General features: G+C 44.3%; 1 protein-coding gene across 1 annotated transcript in view; it reads right to left on the bottom strand.

Annotated features, from left to right (window-relative positions):
* Window positions 1-20,978, bottom strand: part of LOC119397021 (FAD-dependent oxidoreductase domain-containing protein 1-like) — a 54,047-nt gene extending 33,069 nt beyond the window's left edge. Inside the window, 6 exon segments of the mRNA XM_037664445.2 lie at window positions 4,068-4,240; window positions 10,213-10,307; window positions 19,953-19,966; window positions 19,968-20,053; window positions 20,133-20,262; window positions 20,468-20,978. Of these exon segments, the coding sequence (XP_037520373.1) occupies window positions 4,068-4,240; window positions 10,213-10,307; window positions 19,953-19,966; window positions 19,968-20,053; window positions 20,133-20,262; window positions 20,468-20,806 (837 nt within the window). The 5' untranslated portion in view covers window positions 20,807-20,978.
* Between the last annotated feature and the right edge of the window lie 5,006 nt (window positions 20,979-25,984).

Here is a 25,984-nt window from a genome sequence, read left to right as displayed (position 1 = left end):
AGCAACCAGCAGAGGTGTTGTCTAATACCCCTGTCACACGGGCACCCGTGAACTCCGTTTAACTCCCTCGTCTTTTCCTCGAGGGAGATGGGGTTCATGTCACACGGTCACCATTTCGCTGAGGAAGTTAAATGGAGCTTTTGGTGGAGGAAGTTCGGTTATGCCCATTTCGGCTCGATGGAGTACTCTCGTTCCCAGCCAGCTACTGCTACGCTGAAAACCGCACTAGCAAAATCGTCCTAATAAGCTCAATTATAATTTTAAAAACTATGCTCTTTTTTTGTGTAGCATTTCACGCCCCGTAGTGTAAGTTTTAGTTGTATTTTTTCGGACATCAGCACTTGTACTCTCCACACCAACGCCTCGCCAAGCCGCCGCTGTGAAGCATCGTGCGATATTTGTTTCTGTACGTGTGAGGCGCACGCACAAGCACTATGACAGCAATGGTGATTCCGAGCACTTCATCAACACACAAAAACACGTTTTTGGTGCTTTAAAGGCGACTGCACAGGCAAAAAATTGGACGTTTCGACGAGTGCAGCGGCACTGTTTCTGCCCCATGCGGCAACCGTCGAAAGCTTGCACCTAGCCGTGTAGCACGGCCACAACTCCATTCTCGTAAAGCTCCATCGGGTAGTTAAATGCCGAACGGAGTGAAATGTAGTTCGGTGGTGGCCGTGTGACAGAGGTATAAGGTAGCAAGTATTTTTATAGATTATCTCACGCATGAGCACACAAACATGACAAGCGCTGAGAGAGCCCAGAACAGCTGTCACTATAAAAATGATATTTAATTATAATGCAAATTATACCTGTAAACTTCAAGCATAAAATGTTTCAGTGCAGAATGATGCACAGCCTGCTACAGCAATACATATTCGCATGAAACACCTGTTCCTTCTCAATGTTAAGAGGCTGAAATGCGTGCACATTATATTGTGGTCCAGCATGCACTCCACTATATGGTGAAAGAAAAAAATTCTTTTGTCTCGCATGCAATAAAATAAAGGTGTCTTAACTCTTTCTGTACCACGGGGAAAATGGGTGTTTTTTGTAGGTTGCACTAGATCTTTTTTGCTGAAGGAACTACTGCACTTAATATTTTATGTCCCCCTCAAGAGACAAGCGCGTGAGCATGGGCGACCACACCCCATATGACAAAGGAGAAGCCGGAGGCGCATATCCCAACTCTGGTGAAACACTAGAGAGTTTTCGAAAGGGGGACCCAGGAAATTGGCTGTGGCAGTTGAAGCCACGGCTAGTGTTCCCTGCTGGCGTCGATTCTGGTCACTAAAATAAAACTTCATTTGGGTCTAGTAGGTACATATTCCTGAGGCTAAAATTACAGCACAAACATACTTCTTTGTCCTTTTTACTTCTTTACTTCTTTGTCCCTGAACCCATCTGAATATGATTTCATGCCTTCGCGTATGTAATACACTATCATCCTTGTTACATCTTTTGGTTTAGAGCTATTGATGGCATATGGAAGAATAAAGCAGTTGTTAGTCAGCGCTTGTGTCATAGGTTTCTTTTCTCCGTGGGTGTCTTATGCGTTTGCGCTGTAACTTTAGCCTCAGGAGTCTGGTAACGGTGTAAAATATACTGTGATTCTGGTTCAGCCGTCTCGTTTCTTCCCTCCTATGGCATAAGCCTACAAGTGCCAAAGCGTTCCCACTAGCTCATGCCATCATGAACCACGGGACGCTCTTCTTTTTCACTAGCCGACTGGCCACGAGTAGCGCGGTGCTACAACCCCAAAACGTAAAACTATAGTGGGTCGCCAGCGATACGACGCAAACGCAGCGCGGGCAAGGAAACAGCATGGCCCACGTCTCGCAAAATTTTTATTTCGCCACGTGTGGCGTCTTGTGCGTATCCTGGAGAACGGATGGCGCATGGCGTAACTGTTTAAGGCAGCACGCTCTGGAGCGGGGGGGTTGCAGGTTCGAATCCCCGGTCGCGCACTTCGAAAAGATTTTTCTTCTGAATTATTTTTATTTCTGGCTATTACATATATATACATACATATACAGGACATGACGGCGACAGCAAAAATCCGCCTAGAGTGTACACATAATTGTTATCGCAATAAAAGCAGCCACTGGTAATTTTTGCAGAGTGATGAAATGCAACCAATTTCACCAGCAAAGCTGAAACCAAAACGAGGAATAGCACAATTGCCATACTCTTCTGAGACGTACAGATTGAGCGAACGTCGTTATATCAACCACTCATCTTCTTTGCTTGGTACCAAGGATGTACAGGTTGCACTTGCGATTATGACACACATGGCACACATAGGTCAACAAATGCAGAAGAACTAACACCATCGAGATCGTTGTCAGAAATAGCGATGTCATTCTCATTTGCTAGTTGCGCTCATAGACACTTCAGTTTCTGTTCTGCTGGTGAATTTGGTCAGATTTCATCAATTAACAGAGGCCGCTTTTTGGAAATCTCAAAGCGGCAATGGCCTCCCCACAGAAAGGACTTCAATTCTCCCATTTGACCCGACTGTGTGTTTCCTATAATTAAGAAGTTAATTATTTTAATTTATATAATTAATGCTGTAATTAATGTCTCTGGTCACCTTAATATGGTTATTGCCATATAAAAAGTAATTGTTAAGGCAGTCAGCAAATATCCCGTGTACTTTATTTTGGAGAATTTGCGCACACATTTCTTGAAACACCCTCCATAATCTGAAATGTTGAATAAGCAGCTTCTTGCAAAAGGGTTCTGAAAATGTTGTTAAAACGTCCCCATAAAGAGCATATGAAGATAGCTTCGCTCTTTGCCACAAGTGCTTTCTCGTACATTATGTATCTAGGCTTCTACAATTTGTAAAAGCGTTTGAAATGGTTCAATTTTTTCTAAAAGGCTGCATTGTCTTTACTCTACATGGGCTGAAAACCGTGCATTTATTCGTGTTTAGCAAATTATATTTCATGAATAGCATAAATACTTGGCCACCTCAAACGTGAAAAAGAAAGACTTTCAACTATGAGGTGCAAAGACAATCTATGTGCACTGAAAAAGATGTGTTTATACACATAATGGAACTCAATGCTATTACTAATCTTCACATAAATATGTGTAGAGACTGGTCATTCACAGTCACTCCTTGTAACATTTTTGTGCCTCAGAAGAATAGACTGATGGACCAACTGGTATTGCATTAAACAATGTGCAATGCAAATGGGGCATGGAAAGTGAGCCTGTCTTATCTGCTTTTTCTTGCATGTCCCATTTGCAAAGCACATTCCGCAATGTGTCTGGGGTTTATTCATCCTAAAATTAAGAAGAATCAAGCCGCTGTCTTTATACAACCACATATCGCTGCAAGCACAATTCAAAACTAGACTCACCCTTGATGACGTACAAAAAGCGACGTGTCTATATTGCATTGAAACTTGAAACTAGATGCTCACATGCTGCCATTACGGCCACATTTTATTCAAGCGGCTGTGATTACAGTATCCAGCTCACAAATTAGAGGAGCCGAGTTTGAATCTTATTGTCAGTGATTTTTTTAAAGCCCAAGTACTATGATCACATAAATATATATTGTTGTCAATTACAATATAAAATCATTGTAATTATCAGTGTCATGTTTATTTGCAATTTGAAGAACTTTCTAGAAGTTTTCTAGACCATTAATAACGTAGCATTAGCACAGCCATGGGAGGTTTTCATGAAGTGTACATACAAATAACGCATAAACTGCAACTTCCTTTAGATGTTTTGCTTACCCTTCGGGGACGTATTTTAGATGTTCTTTAGCTCTTTTTGTGTGTTTCATTGGCTGCAATCATATCAAACAGGATTGCCTAGTGGATATAAATTAAAGATGTTGTTGCAACGTTCAATAACTCATACATGTGTTTCTCTTAGTAGGTTGTACTTTCTTAGCCACATGCCTCTATGCTGTCCTGTGTGCTAGGGGTTCAAGGCTCCTTGAGCTGTTCTCAAAGCTTTCGTCCTGTCCTCCTTGTAACTTTTTTCTTGTTGCGGAATAAAATTTCTATTTCAGATATAGTCATCAGAACCAATAAAATACTTACCACAGCATGGTTTACAGGTTCATACGATATTCCAGGTCCTCGTTGTGGATTGATACTTTGAAACTCAAAATCTACAAGTTCCGCATTAAGATACCGTGCTCCAAGAGAGACTGATTTTCGTCGCAAGGCAGTGAGAAGAGCATATGGATCAAACCAGCCTTCATTCTCTAGACCTGTTACAAGAAAACAGATACCATAAGATAATAAAGACCATTTCACTGCGATGTGAAAGACGGCAGATGCACAATAACTAATGTACTTCACTAGTATAATAAATCCCTGTAGCCTACTTTTATGATGGCATAAAAACTGATGATCATTTTCACACGAATGCACTTGTTCCTTGAACTCATGGTGAAGATTCTTCAATTAACTAGGAGTTTTCGAGCTTTTGGGGTCATATCCATAGCACCAACTGTCATCACCGATGATGAAAGGTCTGGGTCACTTTCAATGACATTTTTAATATCCTGGTAAAAAAAAAAATAAAGCAAGTGTTTTTGTTTTTATTCTCTGTGAGCGGGAAAGAAAAAAAAACAGTTACGACATTTATCTCACCCCTAATTACACAATCTCCACAATAAAAATTCCCCCACAAGAGCTCCAAATCACACCATCAGCTTCTGAAATCTAGTAAATTGTATAACAATGATTTTTGTCGGCTTTTTGTTGAACCTTGTCAACAATTTTGTAGGAATGGCTGTTAAAGGTCGCTCAAGGGCAATCTCTTTTGCTCATTTCTTCATTTAGAACTACCCAAACCACTAAAAAATGTCATGTATGGCTCAGTGCCTCCTCCAAAAACATAGTTTCAAGTATTTCTTCTGGTTCTTTTTTTTCATGGAGGAATCAAAATTTTGAGGATATTCACTGTGCGTTAGAAACATCAACTTTGCAAGAGCAGTACGACAATGATTTGGCTAACTGTCACCACATAAAGTAACAACCAAATGAATCCAATAGACAATTAGGCCAGATAAAGCATAGGGGCCATTAATTGTTGTCTTTAACTGTAGTGTAGTAATAATGATGTAAATTGAAATGTATCACCTTGGGGTGATTTTTTGTCCTCTTTAATTGTGCAGCATTTTGCAGTGATGTTTTACGTCACTGTTGTAGAGTTTCTACATCTTATCAGTAGCAGTTCGAGAAATGAAATGTTTTCCCTCAGAGTTAAATGACGACTCAGAGGCAAAACAAACACAAGTGTGGTTCAGCAGCAGACGACACGTCGCATGCACTACCTTTGGCAGTGTTCCAAACATGCACTTGGTTTCCACCACTGCCGGTACCTGGCACTGCACGAAGCATAAGCAGCACACTCGTGTCTTCCCTCTAACAGTGCATTAACCCACTAACCAGTAGTCACCTGGGGCTACATACCGTAAAATGCCGAGCAAGCGCCCCCCCTCCCTCCTACGGTGAAGGATAATCCGAGCAGATTTGGAGGGGGGGCGCTTGCTCATTCCCGGACCAAAATTCAAGATGGCAGCGGGAGAGCCGCTAAAAATAAAAAATGCCGATCCATGTTTCAAATGAAATTCTTTATTTATTTACTGTTTTTATTCCCCCTCGTCACTGTCAAACCATTAAAGCAGCGACCGGTTTGACCAATATACGACCAGGCACATGACATCGGAATTTCATAAACAACATTAGACATGCAGTGAGTGTACTCATTCTTGTGGTTCTTTTTACACAAGCGATGCTCGTCTTGAAAAAAGGGTGGCCGCGGGGGAGGAGGGAGAGGGGGGGTGCGCTTGCTCGGCATTTAACGGTATATTGGGTGCAGACTGGAAAGCTATAAATGAAAAATGAGGCAGTACAGAGTGACTTGGGCCACTTTTGAAAAGTTGGTAAAACACAAAGCAATATTCCTTTTTATCATGCACATAAACATGAATTATAAGAAACGGGCAGCGTGCTTGCACAAATACTTGAATCTCAAAAGCATGCACACAGCATGAAGGATGAGATCAAGAAAGTGACCACGACAGAACTAAGCTGACTGCCAACTAAGCTTTATCAGAAGCAGCACCAGCCAATTACACTCTGTCATTGACAGGCATGCGAAAAGGTGACACTAAAGGTGAAGGTGAAGGTAAAAGTGAAGGTGTTTATCCAGAAGTAATGTATCATGCTTTGACGGCGAGTGACGTAACGCAGACACACTTTTTCCCTTTTGCTATACGGTATGCCACTATAGTTCCTCTTTGGCTTGATTTTTTAATACCTTAGGAACCTGATACAGTACAGTGCCTGCACATTTGTTACAATAAATGACAAATAGCTACCATGCCTATTATTTACGTTGTTATTGAACTGTCTTGCTGTGTCGTTAAAACGCTGCCCAGTTTATTCAATGTACTATATCCTTCAACAGCTTAAAGGTATTTCACAGATGATATCAGAAAGGCCACATCATGAACTTGGTTTTGCGATTCATAGAACGTCGCAGGTGCTTGATTTTTTGCATTAAGTTGAAACATTGCAAGAAGTGGAAAACAATAGGTGGATTTGATTACTCCTGGCAACTTTTTTAATATTAACAATGCCAAAAGGGTATGTATGCTTTGGTCAACTTGTATGTATAATTTCCTGATGATGACAGCAGTGAAGGAGTGCGAGCATCAGTAGGTGGTCCGATTTTCCGCTCCAACAGCTATTCATTCATTCATTCATTATTAGAAATACTGCATATGTAAAGGTTCGCACAAATAGTTCAAGGTGCACAACTAACCAGCTTAGCTCAAAGAAAAGAGCTTATCAAGTGCAATATTTGAACATGATTAGTGGATGTTCCCCATGTTGACAATCATCACTTAAAGGGACACTAAAGGCAAATAGCAATTCATGTCAGAGTGAAAGCTCAATGCATGACAACGTCTAAAATGGCAGTATTATCAACAGCAGTGCCCTACTTACCAAGAAATTAAGCTAAATGTATCACACGATGAGCATTGCGAGTGGGACATTTTGGAAGTGATCCCGATGACGTGGGAGAGTCTGAATACAATTAATCACCAGTAATCAAACTAGCTGCAATAAAAAAAGAGAACCTTCCGTGCATCAAGACACGTAATAAAATGCTGCTTGTTCGTTTCTGTTTGATTCATGGAAAAACGAACCTCTTTGGCATTGCCATGGGGAACGGCGTGTGTGGTTCAAAAGTTCCGTTTTAGCAGAGATGCGCTTTGCCCGGCGCCCTGCTTCGCTCACGCGGTCGCGTCTCAGTGGTAGTTTCGGTACTGCCGCGTGTGTTTTGCACGCTCATGAAAGCCGCTCTGACAGAAAGTTTGACAAAATACCGCATGCATGTGATGTTGCCGGATGCCCGAATGGTGCACGCCGCCAGTGCATGCCGCCGCGCAGTAAAGGCGGGCAACGTTGGGCATGGCAACAGTGACGTGCGAAGTACCGCTTTCAGGCGGGTGATTTGAAGCGCGCTAACGCGATGTGGACCACTAAAACGAGATTTTATTTCAAAATAAGGACTTCCTTGGCATAAAAGTAGCACTACGAGGTTTCTGGACCGCTATTTCAACAATCAACGTCGGCTTAATATTTGCCTTTAGTGTCCCTTTAATGCGCCTAAAGAATGCAGAAAGGAACCAAGCACACAAGGAGTCAAATCACATGCTCTCTGCACAATAGCTGCGAACCTGTTTTCACATTTTCAAAGCCATAGTTTTATCACACAGCATGGACATCACTATGCCTAATTCTTGTGCACCTTATCTACTTTTCAATCAATCAATCAATCAATCAATCAATCAATCAATCAATCAATCAATCAATCAATCAATCAATCAATCAATCAATCAATCAATCACATATTTATTTACAGCAGACTCTCAGTAAGCAGAAATCTCTTAAATGGAACAATTGCCTCTGATATGATTGGTTTCGTACTTTTATTCTACACCCCTGTTCATCTCTCAGTAAACGGAACTCCTGTTAAATGGAACATATTTTCCTGATCCCTTCAGGTTCCATTTAATGAGTCTACTGAACTTATTTATTTATTGTCATTATATAACTCATAATAATAATAATAATATCTGGGGTTTAACGTCCCAAAACCACGCTATGATTATGAGAGAAGCCGTAGTGGAGGGCTCCGGAAATTTTGACCACCTGGGGTTCTTTAACGTGCACCTAAATCTAAGTACACGGGCCTCAAACATTTTCGCCTCCATCGAAAATGCAGCTGCCGCGGCCGGGATTCGATCCCGCGACCTTCGGGTCAGCAGTCGAGCGCCATAACCACTAGACCACCGTGGCGGGGCTGTCATTATATAACTCAGCGAAGTTGGAAACCAGGAGCAAGACATACATTTTGTGTATATATAACAGGTAATTCTTACTGAGGTGTTGATTCAAAATATCACATCAAATCCCTAGGAACTTTCTGAGCAATCATTTCTGCTTTACTTTTCTTCAAAACTTAAACAATTAGGCCACAATTTTGTGTGCACACTTTTCTGACAACTACAAATGTTTAGGTGTTATCACATCCTCCAATGGAATAAAAATGTGTCTTACATAAAGATAAGGCCATGCATAAATTGGGCAGCTTAAAGTGTGTTCACTGGAAGTAACTTCAAAACATTACTTTATAAAACGAATGTTCAGCCAATTCTCGAACACGCATCTGTAGTATGGGACCCACAAACATAGGACAATACCACTAAGACTGAAAGTGCCTAAAGAAAAGCTAAAAAAAAGAAATGGCACAAAGGGGAAGCAGGAAGCTTGCAATGAAAAAATTCGTAAGCACGGCTTGTATGCTCGAGCCGACATTTCGACAAGTGGCCGTGTCTTCTTCAAGGCTGGAACTGTCGGCTCGAGCACACACCCCCTGTTTAAAGAAAAGCTCTTACATATGTTTAGTGTTCTTATAGCCAGAAAAAGACAGCTATTAAGCTAGTAAAAAAAGACCACTCTAGATCCACTGGAATCATGTCACTGTTTTGAGTGCTTAAAAAATTTTTCCTTAATATTTGCACAACAGATTAGGCATAAATAAATATGTGCATTAGAAACAAGTATCCAGGTGGCACAACCATTTATTTCATTTAAGAAAGCTAAAGATTTATTTTCCTGCACTGAGGCTTTCAATGCTTGTTCTTCCCAAGAACAGTTCGTGAGTGAAACAGGCTACCAACCAATGACATGGAATCCCCGACGTCACAATCTTTATTTTTAAGCAATGGCATGCCAAAAGATTATATGCCACCCTCAGAGTAACTTTACTTGTCTTTCCTTGTGGGTTCATATTGATTTTAGATTCTTGTGATGCAATGTTGTATCGTGTGCACTCAATATATGCACTGTAACAACTTTTATGGAAGTGTGTGTGTGTGTGCCTGGCTTAATATGTTGAATTGTAGCCTGATGATGAAACAGGTTTCATTTGTTTCATTATTCTTTTTCTCCTGTTCTCCTCCAATTTGTGGCCTACCTAGTGTGACATTTCCTTCAGATTCTTGTCACATAGAGCTATGTTGAACGCATTTAAGCAATGTACAATGTCAACAATATTTATATAAGAGCTTGCTTAATGTTTTTCAACTCTAGCCTAACAACATAAAATTCCTTTTCTCTCTCCCTTTTTTGTAACATCATGTTTCTCAGACAATGTATTATTATGTGGTCCTATGTTCTATGTTCCCACTCCTGCTCACAGCCTTTCTAATTATAGCAGCATTGTGTTAATAAAAATATGAGCAGCCTGTCTAGGAATGAGATAAAATATAGGAACACCACAAGTGACCATATTTCCAGCACTAAGAAAGAATAGGTTTTTCTTAGCATGAGTAAAGGCTAGACGAAAAGACACACACAAGGAGACATGTAGCATGTTTAGGGAATAAACAGTCACTGGAATCTGACAATTTTCGACAATCCCTCACAGATGTCAATTTGCTTTCAATGGCCAAACTTACTGTCCTCTTTGCTTTATATCACATGCAGTATGATATGATACATGGCCATTATGCTATCTACACTAAGACACAAGCAGTTTGAGTGCAGAAGATTTTAAAAAGCAAGCTTCTTCCAGCCATTTTATACTAATTTCATAGTATGAGACAGAGCCTGCCAAACAACAGAGCAGATGATTGTTTATATACTGATTACATACCATGTGATGCTAGTGCGATACCATCAGTATTTATCCATGGAAACTGTTTCCGGAGTTCATCAGGCCTCAGCAGCTCAATCTTGGCACCCAGTTCCCTTGTAAAAAAAAGGGGGGGGGGGTGGAATAAGTTAAGAAATAGAAAACGATGACACACAAAATAGTACAGAATATGCCAAAAGGCAAAGCCAACCTGTCGAAAAAAAAAAGTTTATTTCTATGCACTCTTGTATTATTTAACGATATATCACCCTATGCTATACTATTCATTCAGTGTTGAAGACAATGCAGCACAACTGACGTATCCACAAAGAAATAGCATTGAGCAACTGCAGTTATATTTTATTCCGAGCCATTTTGCAGAGCATTCAGCATATTTTTGCAGTAAAGAGTACAGGAAATGCCACAGCATCCCGTGCCATGTAACGAATGGCATGCACCTGACCTGTGGACACACACATATTAGCAGCTTGCATGCCACTGAATGGGAGGAGAGCGAACAGAAACTGTGGCTGGAGTGGACAGACGTAGGACAGACGAGCCACTGCATTAACCAGAGATTATTGGAACATAAGAGATCGCTAACCGGAGGCTCACCTTCTAATCTATCTTTAGATTGCCGAGAGTGTAAGTGCACGGCAAAATTCGATGAATGTGCAGTTTTGTACTGGCATAGGAATGAAGAAACGCGCCTGATGTTTGAGGCATGGCATATCGATAAGAGTGGTAGTGCATGCATGAGCCAACCATCGATTAACTTGCATAAAGATGAAATCAAATGCCTTAAGAATTATCTTTCACGTAGACCCCCACGTGTGCCGGATTTATAGGCTTGCCTATTGCATGGGCATGCACAGATAAGTTTTCGTGCCTCCTTTCTTTCCCGCCGTTGTGCATCTGTTCAGTTAGTCGGCATTTGTGGTGTCATGACTTCTTTCTTGTGTCCATGTTTGCACGCCATGTCTTTTTAGAATGAATACTTACCAACTAGCTCAGCTCTCTGTTATTCTAAGCTGGAATAGGTTTGCGGGAGTGCGGGATTGCCTTCGTTTTCATTCTGCAAGTTTGAATTTATTTATTATTATTAGTTAATTGAGCTTTGCTTCATACGGATGGCAGGTAGCAGCAAGGCCATATTTGTAACAGTGGTGCCAGACATGGCTTTTGTACCTCTTTCTCCACGTACCTTTTATCACTGCTTTTTGAATTCTTTTACAGAAATGAACAAAGATGAGAACCAAGCAATAATACCCTGCTCCGGCGCTCCCATACAGAGTCAACCAAAGGACTGACACAACACTGGAAAGTGACGTTGATTTCCCGAGCCTGAGAAATGCATTCTACATTTCAAATGTCCTACCTTTATTAGTGTACATCACCTACTTAATCCTGCACAGTTTTATTGGCTGCAAGCTAAGTAAAACAAGGCTGACATTCAACTTTTTTGCGGAACTCTCGTCCCGTGAACTTTAGACCTTGCGTCGGGGGTCTTGCAGCGATACACACCAAATAGAGTTTTACCACTCATTTTTCCAGGCTCCATGGCCTACTGGTGGTGGTTGGAGTTGTTGCTTTAGCCTTGAGTACACTTCAGGAAAGCAGCCTGACCAAGGTTCTGTTGTTGAATTACAAGTTGCGCGTCTTTTGGGAGCTCAACTTAGACACTGAACACCCAAATAAGCAGTCAAATTAATTGCGGTGTTTTACGTAAAACCAAATTCTGAGAATGGTGCACACCATAAAGAGAGATGGATTCATTTTGACCACCTGAGCTTCATTTTATGTGCATCTACATCAATTCACAGGAGCACTTTTGCATTTTACCTATTTTAAATGCAGCCACTGCAATGGGGTTTGAATCCATGACCTTGAGCTCAGCAGTGCAACGCCATAGCCAATGGGCTAACACGTCAGGTTCAACACTCCAACGAAAACCTGCTAGAGGGTGTGCGAGCCATACTGGAGCTCCAGCACTTATCTACCCCACAAATGCCAGAATTCTAGCAGGCGACCTAACTCCTATGGTGAAGTCATTCACGCTCTTGCCCATTTCTACACAGATGGTAAAATTTTAGTTAAGATGATCTCGTTCATAATGCCTTTTCTATTCAGGAAAGCCTGCTTGAATAGCTGCAGGCTTTCCTTAGTTTATACTCGACAGTAGTTTTCTAAAACTCCACTTCTGACCCAAAGGTCGCGGGATCGAATCCCGGCTGCTGCGGCTGCATTTTCAATGGTGGCGAAAATGTTTGAGGCTTAGGTACTTAGATTTAGGTGCACGTTAAAAAACCCCAGGTGGTCGAAATGTTCCCCCAGATAAATAGAACTCCACTTTTATTTATCTGGAGAACTACAGACTGAAAATTATCTGCTCATGTTTTCCGTAACATCAACACAAGCAGGAGCACGACCTTTTGCGTGGCCACTAGCTCTTAATTTTTGTGTCTTTCCCGACTTACCAAGCCTCAGTAAGAATGGCCATTTTAGTTGTTGGAGAAGCACAATACAGCTTTTTTTATTTTCCTCTTTAGAGTTCTGTTAAGCTGCCCTAAATTATTTCCTGCTCGTAACTGCATACCTAAAGGTATAGTCTAAGTTATCAGCCTAGCTATAGATGTATAGCATAGAAGATTTTCATGCAAAATTTCACAAAGACACACATATACAAGGTAACATCAGTTTGCAATCAGTATATTATCAATGGAACCTCACATACAGTATACTTAACATAACATACTTGTTGTGTTCCTGTGATATTAGAGGCTGACGAGGAAGGACAGCACTGGTAGCAATACCTTATGCACCATAATGCATCAGAACCATGCTGCAAGGTTGTTAGTGATAATAGAGAAAAAAAAAACACCTTGATGTAGGCAGCACTGCTGCTGATACCTTTAGTAGGTAAGCAGAACATAGCCATTTATGGCAATAAATGTTCTATATGCTTTAGCTGAATACAGCATCTGTTCCCATCAGTGAAGCCGTCTTTATCGATACAACAACAGTGAGGAGAGCTATGAAATGGGCTAGTTGGTGTTCATTCATATTCGAAGGTGCGCTTAGTTAATACAGACACGGGACAAATAAAATACAGGACAGAATACACTGAGTGCAATTACGCTCTTCGTATTGTGTCCTGTATTTTATTTGTCCTGTGTCTGTCTTAACTAAGTGCACCTTTGAAGATGAACAACAACAGTGGTACATGTGAAAATTGTCTCGTGATAGCTTCTAGACAAGTAAACAACTACCCTTCCAAGCTCAATCCAAGCTGTCCCATGGGGGGCAATAATCAGAAGCAGCAGGCATCCATGTTATCAAAGGCCTTGGATAAGCTATTATGGCCAAAGATACAGAGGTGCTTTCATAATGCTGTTGGAGGCAAGAAAACGTCGTGACTAGCTCAAACATCAACAGCACCCACACTAAAACAAGTCTAGCAATTGCATCTTTGATAAGACTGTGCTGAAGCTACCCAATACAAGTACGGTCAACAGTGTGCACTGTAGGGTCCAAGTCCTGTGAAGGGCGATTACAAACAGACACTGCTATGTGCCTGTACTAACAGCAGTATCTACATTACTAGTGTTAGAATAATGCTATGAGAAAGGTGCACTGACGTCCCCAGCCACAAGATCTAAAAAACTTGTGAGTGTTAAAGGAGCTCTGCAATACTTTTAGAACATAGGGAAGGGGGCTTTATCTCCACATAAGTGTACTAATGTCTTCATAAAAAAAGTCAACATAATGATTTGTGCAATAATTTCTGCATCCAAGCGGCCCCCAAATGTCTCTCAGTAATGTAAATAAACACACTGTTTGCTAAACTAGTTCTCCTGCTGCAGATCCTTGGCTCATCATTACAACCATTACAATCTCTATCTCACCACCATGATCCCATGCACTACGACGGATATTTACCACAAGCTGTCGTGGAAAGTGCTCCCTTCTGCACACCTGATAGCCCAACAGTAGGCCTTCAGCCATTTATGGCCTACCCAACTACTCCACAATGGCTGTGATTGCCAGTGCAACGCTTCACAGCGTTTCTATGGGCCACTGTACCAAAGGCAACTTCACTTACACATGTTAGACTTAAATTTACACTCTTACTTCTTACAAATTCAAAACAGATGCCCTTAAATAATCATTCTTTTCCCACTTCAATTCCTGAATTACTAGTAGACTGTCTTTAGACCATTTCTCAATAATAGCTGCAAGTAATTTGACTGCACTGCAATCTCAAACACTTTTACGCCAGTGCTTTTGTTGTCACTTAAAATGTTCTTGCTATCATTTAAACAATCTCATCCTAGTGTTTCTAAATGATTTTTTTCCCTTGTAATAGCAAATCAAATTACCTCTGTCCTGTATAGTTTAAAAAAAGAAAGATTAATTTCTGTCTGAGTTTGTTACTGAGCTACTCAAGGCATTAATTATTACTATTACTAGTACTATCGACTGCATCTCTTCTGTTAACTAATACTATCATTTTTTTTGTAAACATTCTCCCACTGTTTAACCCTTTGCTCTCATGTTATAACACAATTGGGATTGACAATATAGATAAAAAAACCATTGAAACAGGTTAAGCAAATAGGTTATTCCCTAAGCCCGTTTGGCTGGCTTAACAGACTAAATGGTTCCCTTTTTCAATCTGTTGCCTGGATCATGAAGCAACGGTGTTATTGTGTGGCACCAAAAGTTTTTGTGGCATTTTAAGTGTGCAAAAGCTTTCAGGTCGGGTTTGTTTTCTCTAATGGGGCAGTTTCACGATTTGTGGGGTTACAACTGTTTTGATTCAGTTACAACCAAGTTCAGGGTCGCAGAGCAGACTCGGCCAGTGGTTGCTACACTTCATGACAATGTCACCAACTGTACTTCTATTTCCTTTTCTCTCATATGAAGCTTCTTCGTGAAAGCACACTACTATGCACAAGTCGAAAAGTTCAATTATGCATACAGCCTTAGCTAATATACTTCCTTTTATGTACGAAAGCTGCACAAATGTACCATTCAGAGCACCAGTTCACTAACAGCAAGATAGTTATACAGGTACAAACATATTCAGCTTTGCAATGATGCATTAAATAAACACAAGGATCAAAACTGCAGACTGCTTTTACTGAAGCTTCCTTTGCACTTGCTAGGGAGAAAGTAGATCATTAGCGAATAAAACTAAGGCTAAGCTTCCTTTTTGCACCCAAAAAATGGCACTACAGACATTGATAATCAATGCCACAGGATCTTCATCCCTTTTTTTTTCCTCGAAACATAAAATCTACAATATTGCCACATTAAGTTTTCCCTTATTTCTGGATGCAACATAATTTACATTTAATGCTTATACTCTATTTGTGTTGTACCAGAACCTGCCACAACCAATGAGATTACAGTAAGCTGGCATTGGAATTTTAAATTAGTGCCACCATTTATCTTTTACACAGCCTACCGCAAATCACTCCACTAGTCTTGATGAAAGTATCTTAAGCTCTTAACAGATGCAAAAATTTAACATTCTTTAAGACGCACTTAAATCTAAGTACAGAGGGTTTTTCTATTTTTATTTTAACCCCTATCAAAATGTGGCCATCATGGCCTAGACGAAAACCTGCGTTCTTAAAGGAGTACTGACACGATTTTGAAGTGCAGCAAAACGGACGTTTTTGGTTTCCTTGTCATGTAGTGTTAACGCTCTCCCCACACCGCATTCGGGAAACACGTATAAATATTTAAGTTTGATTTTAAAGTTTTCATCTCCCAGCATCTGCAAGGCAGCTTCACCGCATGGATAGCCCTATGACGTTTCAAGTCAGCTCACTTGGTTTGCGAAATCTAGGTTCTGCATGCAGCCTAAATCACAGAAATCACTGTCGGAGGCACTGGACGACAGTTCACTCATCATGAACCACGTTCGACTGACAGCAAAGGACAGCAGGTGCATATCTCGTGGGTTGCAGTCTGCCCGTGACGTCACGGGCCGACTTGACACGTCACTATGAAGCCGCCCTCTCGAAACCGAAACCGAAACTGCTGGTTGAAAGAAGCGGTATTAAAAATATATGCAATGCATCCCCAGGCACCACGACACTCTTTTTAGGGTTCTCGACACCCGTGCTTTCATTTAGAGCAACAACCCGGAAAATTTTAAAATTCATGTCAGTACTCCTTTAAGTTTAGCAGCGCAACACCTTAGCCACTAAGCTACCACAGCATGGGAGCGTAATCTGTCAAACTGGTTAATTTTCAAAATTTCTTTGCTGGTTTCTGGGATGCCTTTATCTAAGCTTTTCACATGCAGCAGTCACATTAATGGCTCATTGTTTCAAAGGCTGCAGAGCACATAGACCAAAACCAAAATGGCATGTTGTAGCAATGTACAGAGGCACCCTGTCATGTGCACCTGCTACATCTCAGGGCACCTCAGTGTGCGAGAAATGATACAGTACAGAGACCAGAAATTGTACAACTCCCGAAGGGTGCCACAAGATTAAGAAAACATTGCGCAGTGGCATAATGAAGCTGAACTAATTGTTCATGCCATGTCTTACACTATGTCATTCTGACATACAAGCTGTGTAGACCTAGACAGCTGGTATGGCAGTACTGCTGCTCCTGAACATGCAGCGCCCTCTGCGTCGCCAGCGGACCACTGTTAGGATTACTATGTGCGCCTCTGCATGTTTCAGGACGGGGGAGGTGGTTGCAATGAGAGCGATCAGAGCCTTTTTGTGTATAAGTGCACTATGATGACTCACGTTTACTTGTGTGTATTTCACTTTTTGGTGGAAAACTGGTCTGTCAGTGACTCGTGTTGGCATTCAACCAACCTTTCGTCTCCTTTTCACCTCAAGGCACACGAGAAAAGCAGAGACCTCTTCGTCCCACATATCACTTAAAACCAAGCTGTGAGCTTGCCCTCACGCAGTGAAAAAAAAAAAAAAAACACACACATGGCTGCAGCCCTGGAAACAAGAAACACTGAGTGCCGTTCCACTTCCCAGACACCATACGGGCAGCAGTACCACATGCACGCACACAAACTATTTCAGGCAATGTGAACGTAAGGCGTGTGAGTGCCAGAAAAGTGTGTCGCCAACTCATGCATGAACATAACGGCGAGAAGCAACCATTGTGTGTTGTTCTAAGGTTTCCGTAGGATTGAAGATGTTGACAGGTGCTTCAACGAGTTGTGTGTAGCCTGGCACGAATTTGTATGTGAACAATTAGGTATGCGGTATAATAAAAGAATGGCCGAGTACAACTGGGCCTTCAGACGTCATCACGAAATGCATGGCAAGAATGAAAGCTGTGGACTACGACATAAGAGTGGAGGTGCGCTTTTTATTTTTCTATGCTCTACGAGTGCAGAGGTATTGAGCTCTTCGTTCTGAATGAAGTGGATGCTGTTAAATGCATGTCTGATTGTGCACCAGCTGCCACTGCTCAACGTTTGGGGTAGCAAGAAGAAATCATGCGTGAGAGCAAAAGACGCTGGCAGCCATTGTGCCGCTTCAGGTGGCAGTTGTCAGACTGCTCCTCTCCCTATTCTTTTGCGTCCTTGCATGTTTGTGAATACAAATCAAATCAATAATAAAAGGCTGAAAAGCGCACAAGAGAGCAAGGACATTCATGGACAAAGTTATAGGCATCATTTACGTACCGCACATGCAGCTGTGGTTGACAGTTGTTTTCTTTCATTTTTGTGTGATTTCTATGAGATCTGGTGGAATTTTTGCAGGCAGTTGTTTTCCAATGGTGTTCCTGCAGCTGTTGTGGCAGTCATGCACACAGCAGTACGGAAAAGTGTCTGACTTTTGCAACATTTTCACAACCTTTCGATGCGGTGCCATGCTATTCTATCGTGACTGCACAGCCGCAAGCAACAAACGACAATCCTAACTTTTCACCTGCATCAGGTACCGCTGCCAGTTCGGCTCCAAAGAGCAGCACACTCGGCCCATAGGCCTTGTGTGCTAGTGTTTTGAATCGGACATGCAGTGCCACTGCAGCGACGGATGGCAAATGCTGCCGAAAAGTCTCTGTTCCCTCCTCACAGCCGCACCAGGTTTACCATGGCCTCTAGCAACACGAATGTGTGTACACAGTGAAAAAAAGCCTGCTTATACAAAGTGTTGCGTGTGGGGATGCAATAGCTGTAAGAACGCAGCAGGAGAGCTGCCGAAGGTAAAATTTGCACATTTGGTTTGGTTGATTTGACGTGGACGAAGAGACCTGTCATGATGCATCCGTCCTGTATTCTTCATGTGGCGTGTCCGTTTTCTGGTGCTGCAGTGGACCGATTAGGTTGTCTGAAACTTAGAATTTTCACCTCCTGTGCCGCACTCGAGCCGACTGGTTCTGTTCTACGGACTGTGTGAAAGCACCTACTTCTGTGCGTGCATGGACCGACTGTCTTTTTTCTTTTTTGTCACTATTTAACCTGCAAGGCTGAATGTCATGGATGGTGCAAGCACACTATGACAATGGACCTCTATGCAAAGAGACATCTACACACATTGTGTACGGACCTGCAGCGCACTTGGCAGAAGCCATTGGCACGCCCTACACTGCACACTAAGAAATCAGTCAGCGAACTATTCTCGAGTAAAAGTGAGCGTCGGTTCACACTGTGCAAAACATCTTTTTGGATAAGTGAAAATGTGAGTACAATACGAATAATACAGGACAAATGCTTCATGTGGTTGGTTGTTTGTTTGTTTTAATCGCTGCTAGTATGTAAAACCAACCCAAGCAACTAGCCCACCTTCCTGCTAATGCACGCTGATCACGGCACAAGTGAACGTGCCAAGCTGGCGATAGAAAGTGATTTTCTAAATATAAGCTTTACCAGAGACTCGAGCTTTAAGAAACAGGTATATAACCGGAATGGATGCCAGGAAAACACAGTCTACTCGCCCCTAACACACGTTGCACTGCAGGTTCTTCATTTGTGTGATACTCTTTCTAAAGATTTCTGACGAACTGATGGCACATTGGAGTTCTCTCGTGCAATAAACGTGATTAGCAGCGCACAAGTCGCCACTGCAAAGCAAACTACCCTGTTTGAACTATTCATGAGCATTGGATATTCGTCTGTAGCCACGAAATTGCAAGTGGAGGCTCATTTTGCATTGCCGCTGTCCAACTTCGACCTACGTGCCAGGAAGAGAACCGAGACATTAGGCAGTTTTAGAATAGCGTACGCAAAGCTTTGCGGTGGCCTTTCGCGCAACTGCGCATGCGCCGTACGCTAACCGCTTGCGGGCTCCCGTTAAGTGACGGAAATAGCGGGCCGCAAACGCTAACTTAGCGTACGCTATTCTAAAACTGCCTATTATGCCCGCTTGGCCGCATTGGCACTGCACATCTGGAGAGCAGTGGCGCCACCAAGTGAGTGCACCAGGCCTATAGCGTTAATGCCTATTGCAGAGAACATGTGCATATAAAGTTCAATGCACAATACCTAAACACAACTCTGTAAAACAGTGCAGCATTTAACTTGGGTGTTTAGCACAAAGGTTACTTTGACAATGCAGTACTTATGTCAGGACGTGCTTCAGGGACGGATCAGTCACAAAGAGATTTACACTGTTGATTTTAAATGGAATTCACAGGGCTCGAAGATATTCGCAATCAATCTGCTTTGACGCTTCCTTGAGCAGACATCTTCAGTGCACAAAAGCAAACCTTGTGCAAATTTGTGCATTTGGTAGATCTATAGTCAATGCCACAATACTTACTCTTGCATTCCTAGCGTTTTTCACCATTTGGTCCGCTCCTTTCTCGGAGGCAAGAAACAGGTAGCCGTGTGGCTGAAACTGTATATCAGGTGGGTCGAAATCTGCAGGCATAGAAGGCTTATAGTATGTTGGCGATTTGTTTTTTCGATACGTGTCTACAATAAATACTAAGGAACTTACCCAAAACACTAAGGTTCTGCTTGACGTTTCTAAGAAACTCGGCGCTGAACATGGAGAGCTGGACGTTTTCTGGCAACGAAAACTGCTGCCTTATTCCTCCAATCGACAGCACTGTTGACGATCGGGCATACTACAAGAAACAAGACCCAATAGCGACATTTTATGGCCTTGTCAAAGCAATGTATAGAAACGCACACTGAAAAGAGCATCTTCCGGATGCACCATTTTCTACAAAGAAACTAGTCGCAGCTCTCACCGCACAAAACATCATAGCTTTCCGTATCATGGTTGTATGAAACTGTTAAAGCGTATGCATTTACGGCTCAATCACTCACCGTCAAATCACGCTCTAGCACGCCCAGGGTGAAACTCTCGGGCGCTCTCTGCTTGAGCCAGTAGGCAATAGATGATCCCATGATGCCTCCACCAACAACGAGAATATCCACTTCCTTGGGGAAAAGCGGCTCTTGTACTTCAGAGCTCTTCGGTTTCAAATAACCTCTGAACTCATCCCGCAAAATTTTAAATGCTCTGCGTTCAGGAGGATCCTCCTCTACTACGAACTTGGATTTCTTACCACCACCATCGCTTGAACAAGCTCTGACAATATCTTTGCAGTGACAGAGGCGAGTAAAAGCAGCGCTAGCCTTTCGAAGAGACCCAAGTGGGACCATAGTTCATGAGCGTGTGGAACAAATAATGTGGAAGCTCGGTGACAACAGGCAGAAAGCAACACCGCCAGTCAAAACATTGTCGCACTGTCCGGCACTTTATCACGATTGCACAGCTCGCAGCAACCACGTGCCGTCTGCTACTAGAATGATCAACTACAAACAGGCAGTCAGCCCGAAAGCCGAAACTTGGCCGAAAGCCCGAAACTAGAGCAATAACCATTCCCACCATCCCAGCGCCGGGGACGCGGCTGGCGCCACATAGCGACAGAGCGCTTACTAAAGTAAATAACCCCCACGCTCCACCTTGACTAAAGCCCCTCCATGGCGGAAAACGCATGGAGGGGCTTTAACCTTGACTTGTGTTGCATGTACAGCGTGTACAGTGTACACTGTACTAGAATGTAGTTGCATGCTTGAGAAAGTCGATGGGAGCGACACGTCAAGGCAGAACAAGTCACTGCATATCCGCCATAATCTGCAGCGATTATTGAGAAGCGCGGCATGATTTTCAATCGAGTAGCGGCGCTGTGCTCAACTCGGTCAAGTGAAGCAGTGAAGGACGAAATTCCAGTCGTGGCTTCATGGAAGACGGAAGGAAGCACGGAGGAAGATAAAGGAACTTAGGATGATGTTTCCTTTCCTCATGATCGACGCTGTTTCGTGCTTATCTTATTCTCTCGCGCAGTACCCTGCAAAAAAAATAATAATAAACGCAATTTCCACTTTTTTTTTTTTTCTATACAACTAGGCCGCTGCCACTGTGGCGCTACTTCTCACAGACAAACGATACAAAAGAGCTGTTTGCGCTCATTTAGAGTTTTCCCACTTTTCCTGACCAGATTCCGCCAGTCCGCTGCGAGTCGGTGACGCGCCTTTTTTCAAAGTTCGTCACGTAGACTTCCGGTTTGACGTAACACAGCTAGCCACCCTAACACAGCGGAATAATTAACTTTAACGGGTTTTTGTTAATTAACTGCTTCGCAAAAAGGTCCTATACAGGCTTCATGTCGGGAAGGAACCACATTAGCATATGCAATATAGCGTGGTAGAAGAGTAAAATAAGCACCAATGTGTGTGTGTGTGTGTGTGTGTGTGTGTGTGTGTGTGTGTGTGTGTGTGTGTGTGTGTGTGTGTGTGTGTGTGTGTGTAAGGTGTCCCGAAGCAATGGCGCTCCCCTTTTAGCGTGGAAGTCGCGTTCCTATCTTTCTCACTTCTTCGGTTTTTCTTTCTTTTTTTTTCGCCGGCGCTGTGCGCGTTCGAACTGCACTCCTAGCTTTGCTCCTCTCGCTCTCTTTATTCGTTATGTATCTATTTCTTGTCCGTTTGTGTGTTCTGGCCCCGCCCCTGGTTATGTTCGAACAAATTGCAGTTGTGTATGTATCTGTGTATGTATTACGGGAATGTGCATAGGCGTGCACAGGGTTCTCCTTCAGGGGGGCGAATGCGGGCGAAGGCTCACCTCGATGAGCGGAGCGCGCGGGCATCAAGGCACCCTATAGGCGAAGGTAAGGTCCCTAGATTATTATCTAGGGACCTTAGGCGATGGTTCATCGCAGCCCCCCCCCCCCTCCCTATGAAGTCAATGCATGGGTCAGACTTTGTGCCCCCCCCCCCCCTCTTAGCTAGGTGACTAGGGAGGGGCGCCCCTTTGCCCCCCCCCCCCCCCCCTGCGCACGCCTATGGGAATGCAAACGCCCGGTCCCCGGCCGGAACGTCAGAATAAATGGTGTTATGTTTTTTTTTTTCATTGTGAATTTTATTCATATCATTAACCTAATACCCAGGAACCTTTTCCTGAAAAACTATTATATCATCATCATCAGCCTGTCTACGCCCACTGCAGGGCAAAGGCCTCTCCCATGTTCCGCCAATCAACCCGGTCCTGTGCTTTCTGCTGCCACGTAATACCTGCAAACTTCTTAATCTCATCTACCCACCTAATTTTCTGTCTCCCCCTCTATTATATATATAAATCTACTGTATATATATATATATATATATATATATATATATATATATATATATATATATATATATATATATATATATATTGTGGCGAAGCAACTGGTACTGCTTAACGGTTGCGCTCTCCAGCGGCTCCTAGTGGGTCGTCCTCTTCTAAACGCCGCTCGCGCTCGGAGCCCGTGCTTTTGCCTTGACTGTCGCCATAGTGCATTGTCACCGAGTGCTGTCCAATAAACCGCTTAACAAATTGGTGGAGGTCATAACACTGTGCCAGAGCTACGAGGAGCTCCGCCGGCAACGTTCGATGACCCGTCGCTCTCCATCACACGACGAAGAGCTTGCTGGCTTGGCGGCCATACCTGACCAGGCCACGCTGCTGGCAGAAATGAAGGCATTCGTGCGCGAGGAAATCGCACGCCAGTTCTCTCTCCTGGCCTTCGCCCACCCGCCGCACGTTCAACAGTCGTCGACGACCCTTCTTCCTCCCATCCGCCGAGCGATTGAGCAGGAAATCGCGGAGGTGATGCCTGAGTACCACCAGCAACCTCCGGCTCCTGCGCCACAGAGTTACGCTCAGGTTGTCGCCAGGACGCACCAGGCAATCCCTGCTGCTGCACCGTTGAGTTACGCCGAAGCCGCCGCTAGACCTCCGTCTTTCGAAGCGGGCGTGCCGGCTACGTATGCTGCCGTCATCCCTAGGCCCCGACTGCAACCCACCTTGCAGTCATTTCAGCAGCCGCCCCGTCAATCGCATCCTGCGACGTGGACGGGACCTGCCCCGGCGAACCGATGGCGCACACCCGATAATCGGCCCATCTGCTTTGCATGAGGTTATGCCGGTCACGTGGCCCGTTACTGCCATCGCGTGCAGCCGCCTCGAGTCGCGTCAACCACCACCAGCCAGTCCAGCCGTGCATTCTACGACCCGCCTATATCGCCGACGTCACGCCCAGCTCCATCCACTTGCCGCTCTCCGTCTCCACGCCGTCGCTCACTGTCACCAATGCGGCCACGTTCTGTCGCACGAGAGCAGGAAAACTAGTCGTCGCAGTCCACGAGGCAAGGGCTGCGACGCTATCGAACTGTAAAAGCCCTCAGCGAAGTCCATCGAATGTCATAGACGTGTTTGTGGACGGTGTTCGCGCATCTGCCCTTGTCGACACTGGAGCCGCCGTATCCGTTATGGACGCAAAGCTTAGCCGCTTACTTCGAAAAGTGACGACGCCACTTTCAGGGATGTCCCTCCGTACCGCCAGCTCCCAGAGTATTAGGCCTACAGCAGTATGCACTTCTCGCGTCGTCATTCAGGGCGTTCTGTACGACGTCGAGTTCGTCATAATTGCTGCATGCTCCCACGACGTCATCCTGGGATGGGATTTTCTCTCCCGCCACGACGCAATAATTCACTGCGCACCAGCCGCCCTCGAACTCTCACCGTTCTCACATTTGACGCCGGCAGACAGTCCATCGGCATTCACCAAGACCCTCGTCAAAGACGATACCAAAGTTCCTCCAAACTCGTCGACGGCTGTGCCAGTTTACTGCCCCGGTCTCTGCGACACAATTGCACTCCTTTCGCCATCTGACCGCGTTTGCACTAGGAAAGGGTTGCTGGTACCTTTCGCGACCGTGCAAGTCACTCAGGGTAGCACCGCTATTTTTGTTACCAATCCATCCCCGCACATTGTTACGTTGGTGCGAGGGGAATGTCTCGGCAGAGTGGAGCCCCTCGAAGACGCACAAGTCCTGGACGCACCCGATGACTCGCACTGCACCAGTTCCCGTACCATCAGTGCCGTTTCCACGTCTGATTCCTCACCCGCGGATGTATTTGGTCCCTCCATTGCTGACAACCTTACGTCGGTCCAGCGTTCCCAGCTTCTGTGCCTGTTGGAAGAATTTCGTTCTTCTTTCGATGTCGGGCAAACTTCTCTCGGCCGCACGTCCGCTGTTACGCATCGCATCGACACTGGCGCCCAACCACCACTGCGGCAACGTCCATATCGCGTGTATCCCACAGAACGTCGGGTAATTAATGAGCAAGTGGACGATATGCTTCGACGCGACGTTATTCGACCCTCGGACAGCCCGTGGGCGTCTCCTGTTGTTCTCGTTGCCAAGAAGGACGGTTCTGTTCGCTTCTGTGTGGACTACCGAAGGCTCAACAAGATCACTCGGAAGGATGTTTATCCACTGCCGCGAATCGACGACGTGATTGACAGCCTCCAAGGAGCAGAATACTTTTCATCTCTCGATTTGCGCTCGGGGTACTGGCAAGTACCCATGGCTGATGACGCTCGACCAAAGACAGCCTTTGTCACGCACGACGGCTTGTACGAGTTCCACGTCATGCCGTTTGGTCTGTGCAATGCGCCCGCGACCTTCGAGCGCATGGACACCGTTCTGCGCAACTTGAAATGGCACACGTGCTTGTGTTACCTGGACGACGTTGTCGTTTTCGCTCCGGACTTCTCCACGCATCTTCAACGTCTGCGGCATGTTTTGACGCGTTTGACCAACGCCGGCCTCCAACTGAACCTGAAGAAGTGCCGATTTGCAGCACGGCAGCTGACAATCCTAGGCTACGTCGTGTCCAAGCACGGAATCCTTCCCGATCCGGCCAAGCTTTGGGCCGTGGCCGAATTTCCCAAACCTACGTCCGTCAAAGAACTGCGCAGTTTCGTATAGACTGTGCTCCTATTTTCGACGTTTCATACGCAACTTTGCCACCATCATATCGCCGCTGACGAAGCTCCTTGGAAGTAACGGGCCCCTACATTCGTGGTCGTCCGAATGCGACGACGCGTTCGCAAAGCTCCGTCGTTTGTTGACGTCTCCTCCCATACTACGCCACTACGACCCTACGGCCCCAACGGAGGTACACACGGACGCCAGCGGTGTATGCCTCGGTGCTGTTCTTGCGCAACGCAAATCAGGGTTCCCCGAATATGTCGTCACCTACGCAAGTCGTACGTATAGAGCCGAGGCCAATTACACTGTCACGGAAAAAGAGTGCCTGGCGATCATCTGGGCCCTTACAAAATTCCGACCTTATTTGTATGGTCGCCCATTTGATGTCGTCACCGATCACCACGCACTATGCTGGCTGTCGTCATTGAAGGATCCCTCGGGCCGTCTCGCCCGTTGGGCACTTCGCCTGCAAGACTATGACATCCGCGTGCTGTACCGCAACGGACGTCAGCATGCTGACGC

This window comes from Rhipicephalus sanguineus, chromosome 1 (assembly GCF_013339695.2).
Source record: "Rhipicephalus sanguineus isolate Rsan-2018 chromosome 1, BIME_Rsan_1.4, whole genome shotgun sequence".
Lineage (NCBI taxonomy): Eukaryota > Metazoa > Arthropoda > Arachnida > Ixodida > Ixodidae > Rhipicephalus > Rhipicephalus sanguineus.
Note: the sequence above shows the minus strand (reverse complement) of the source record. Positions and strands in the feature narration are given on the sequence as shown.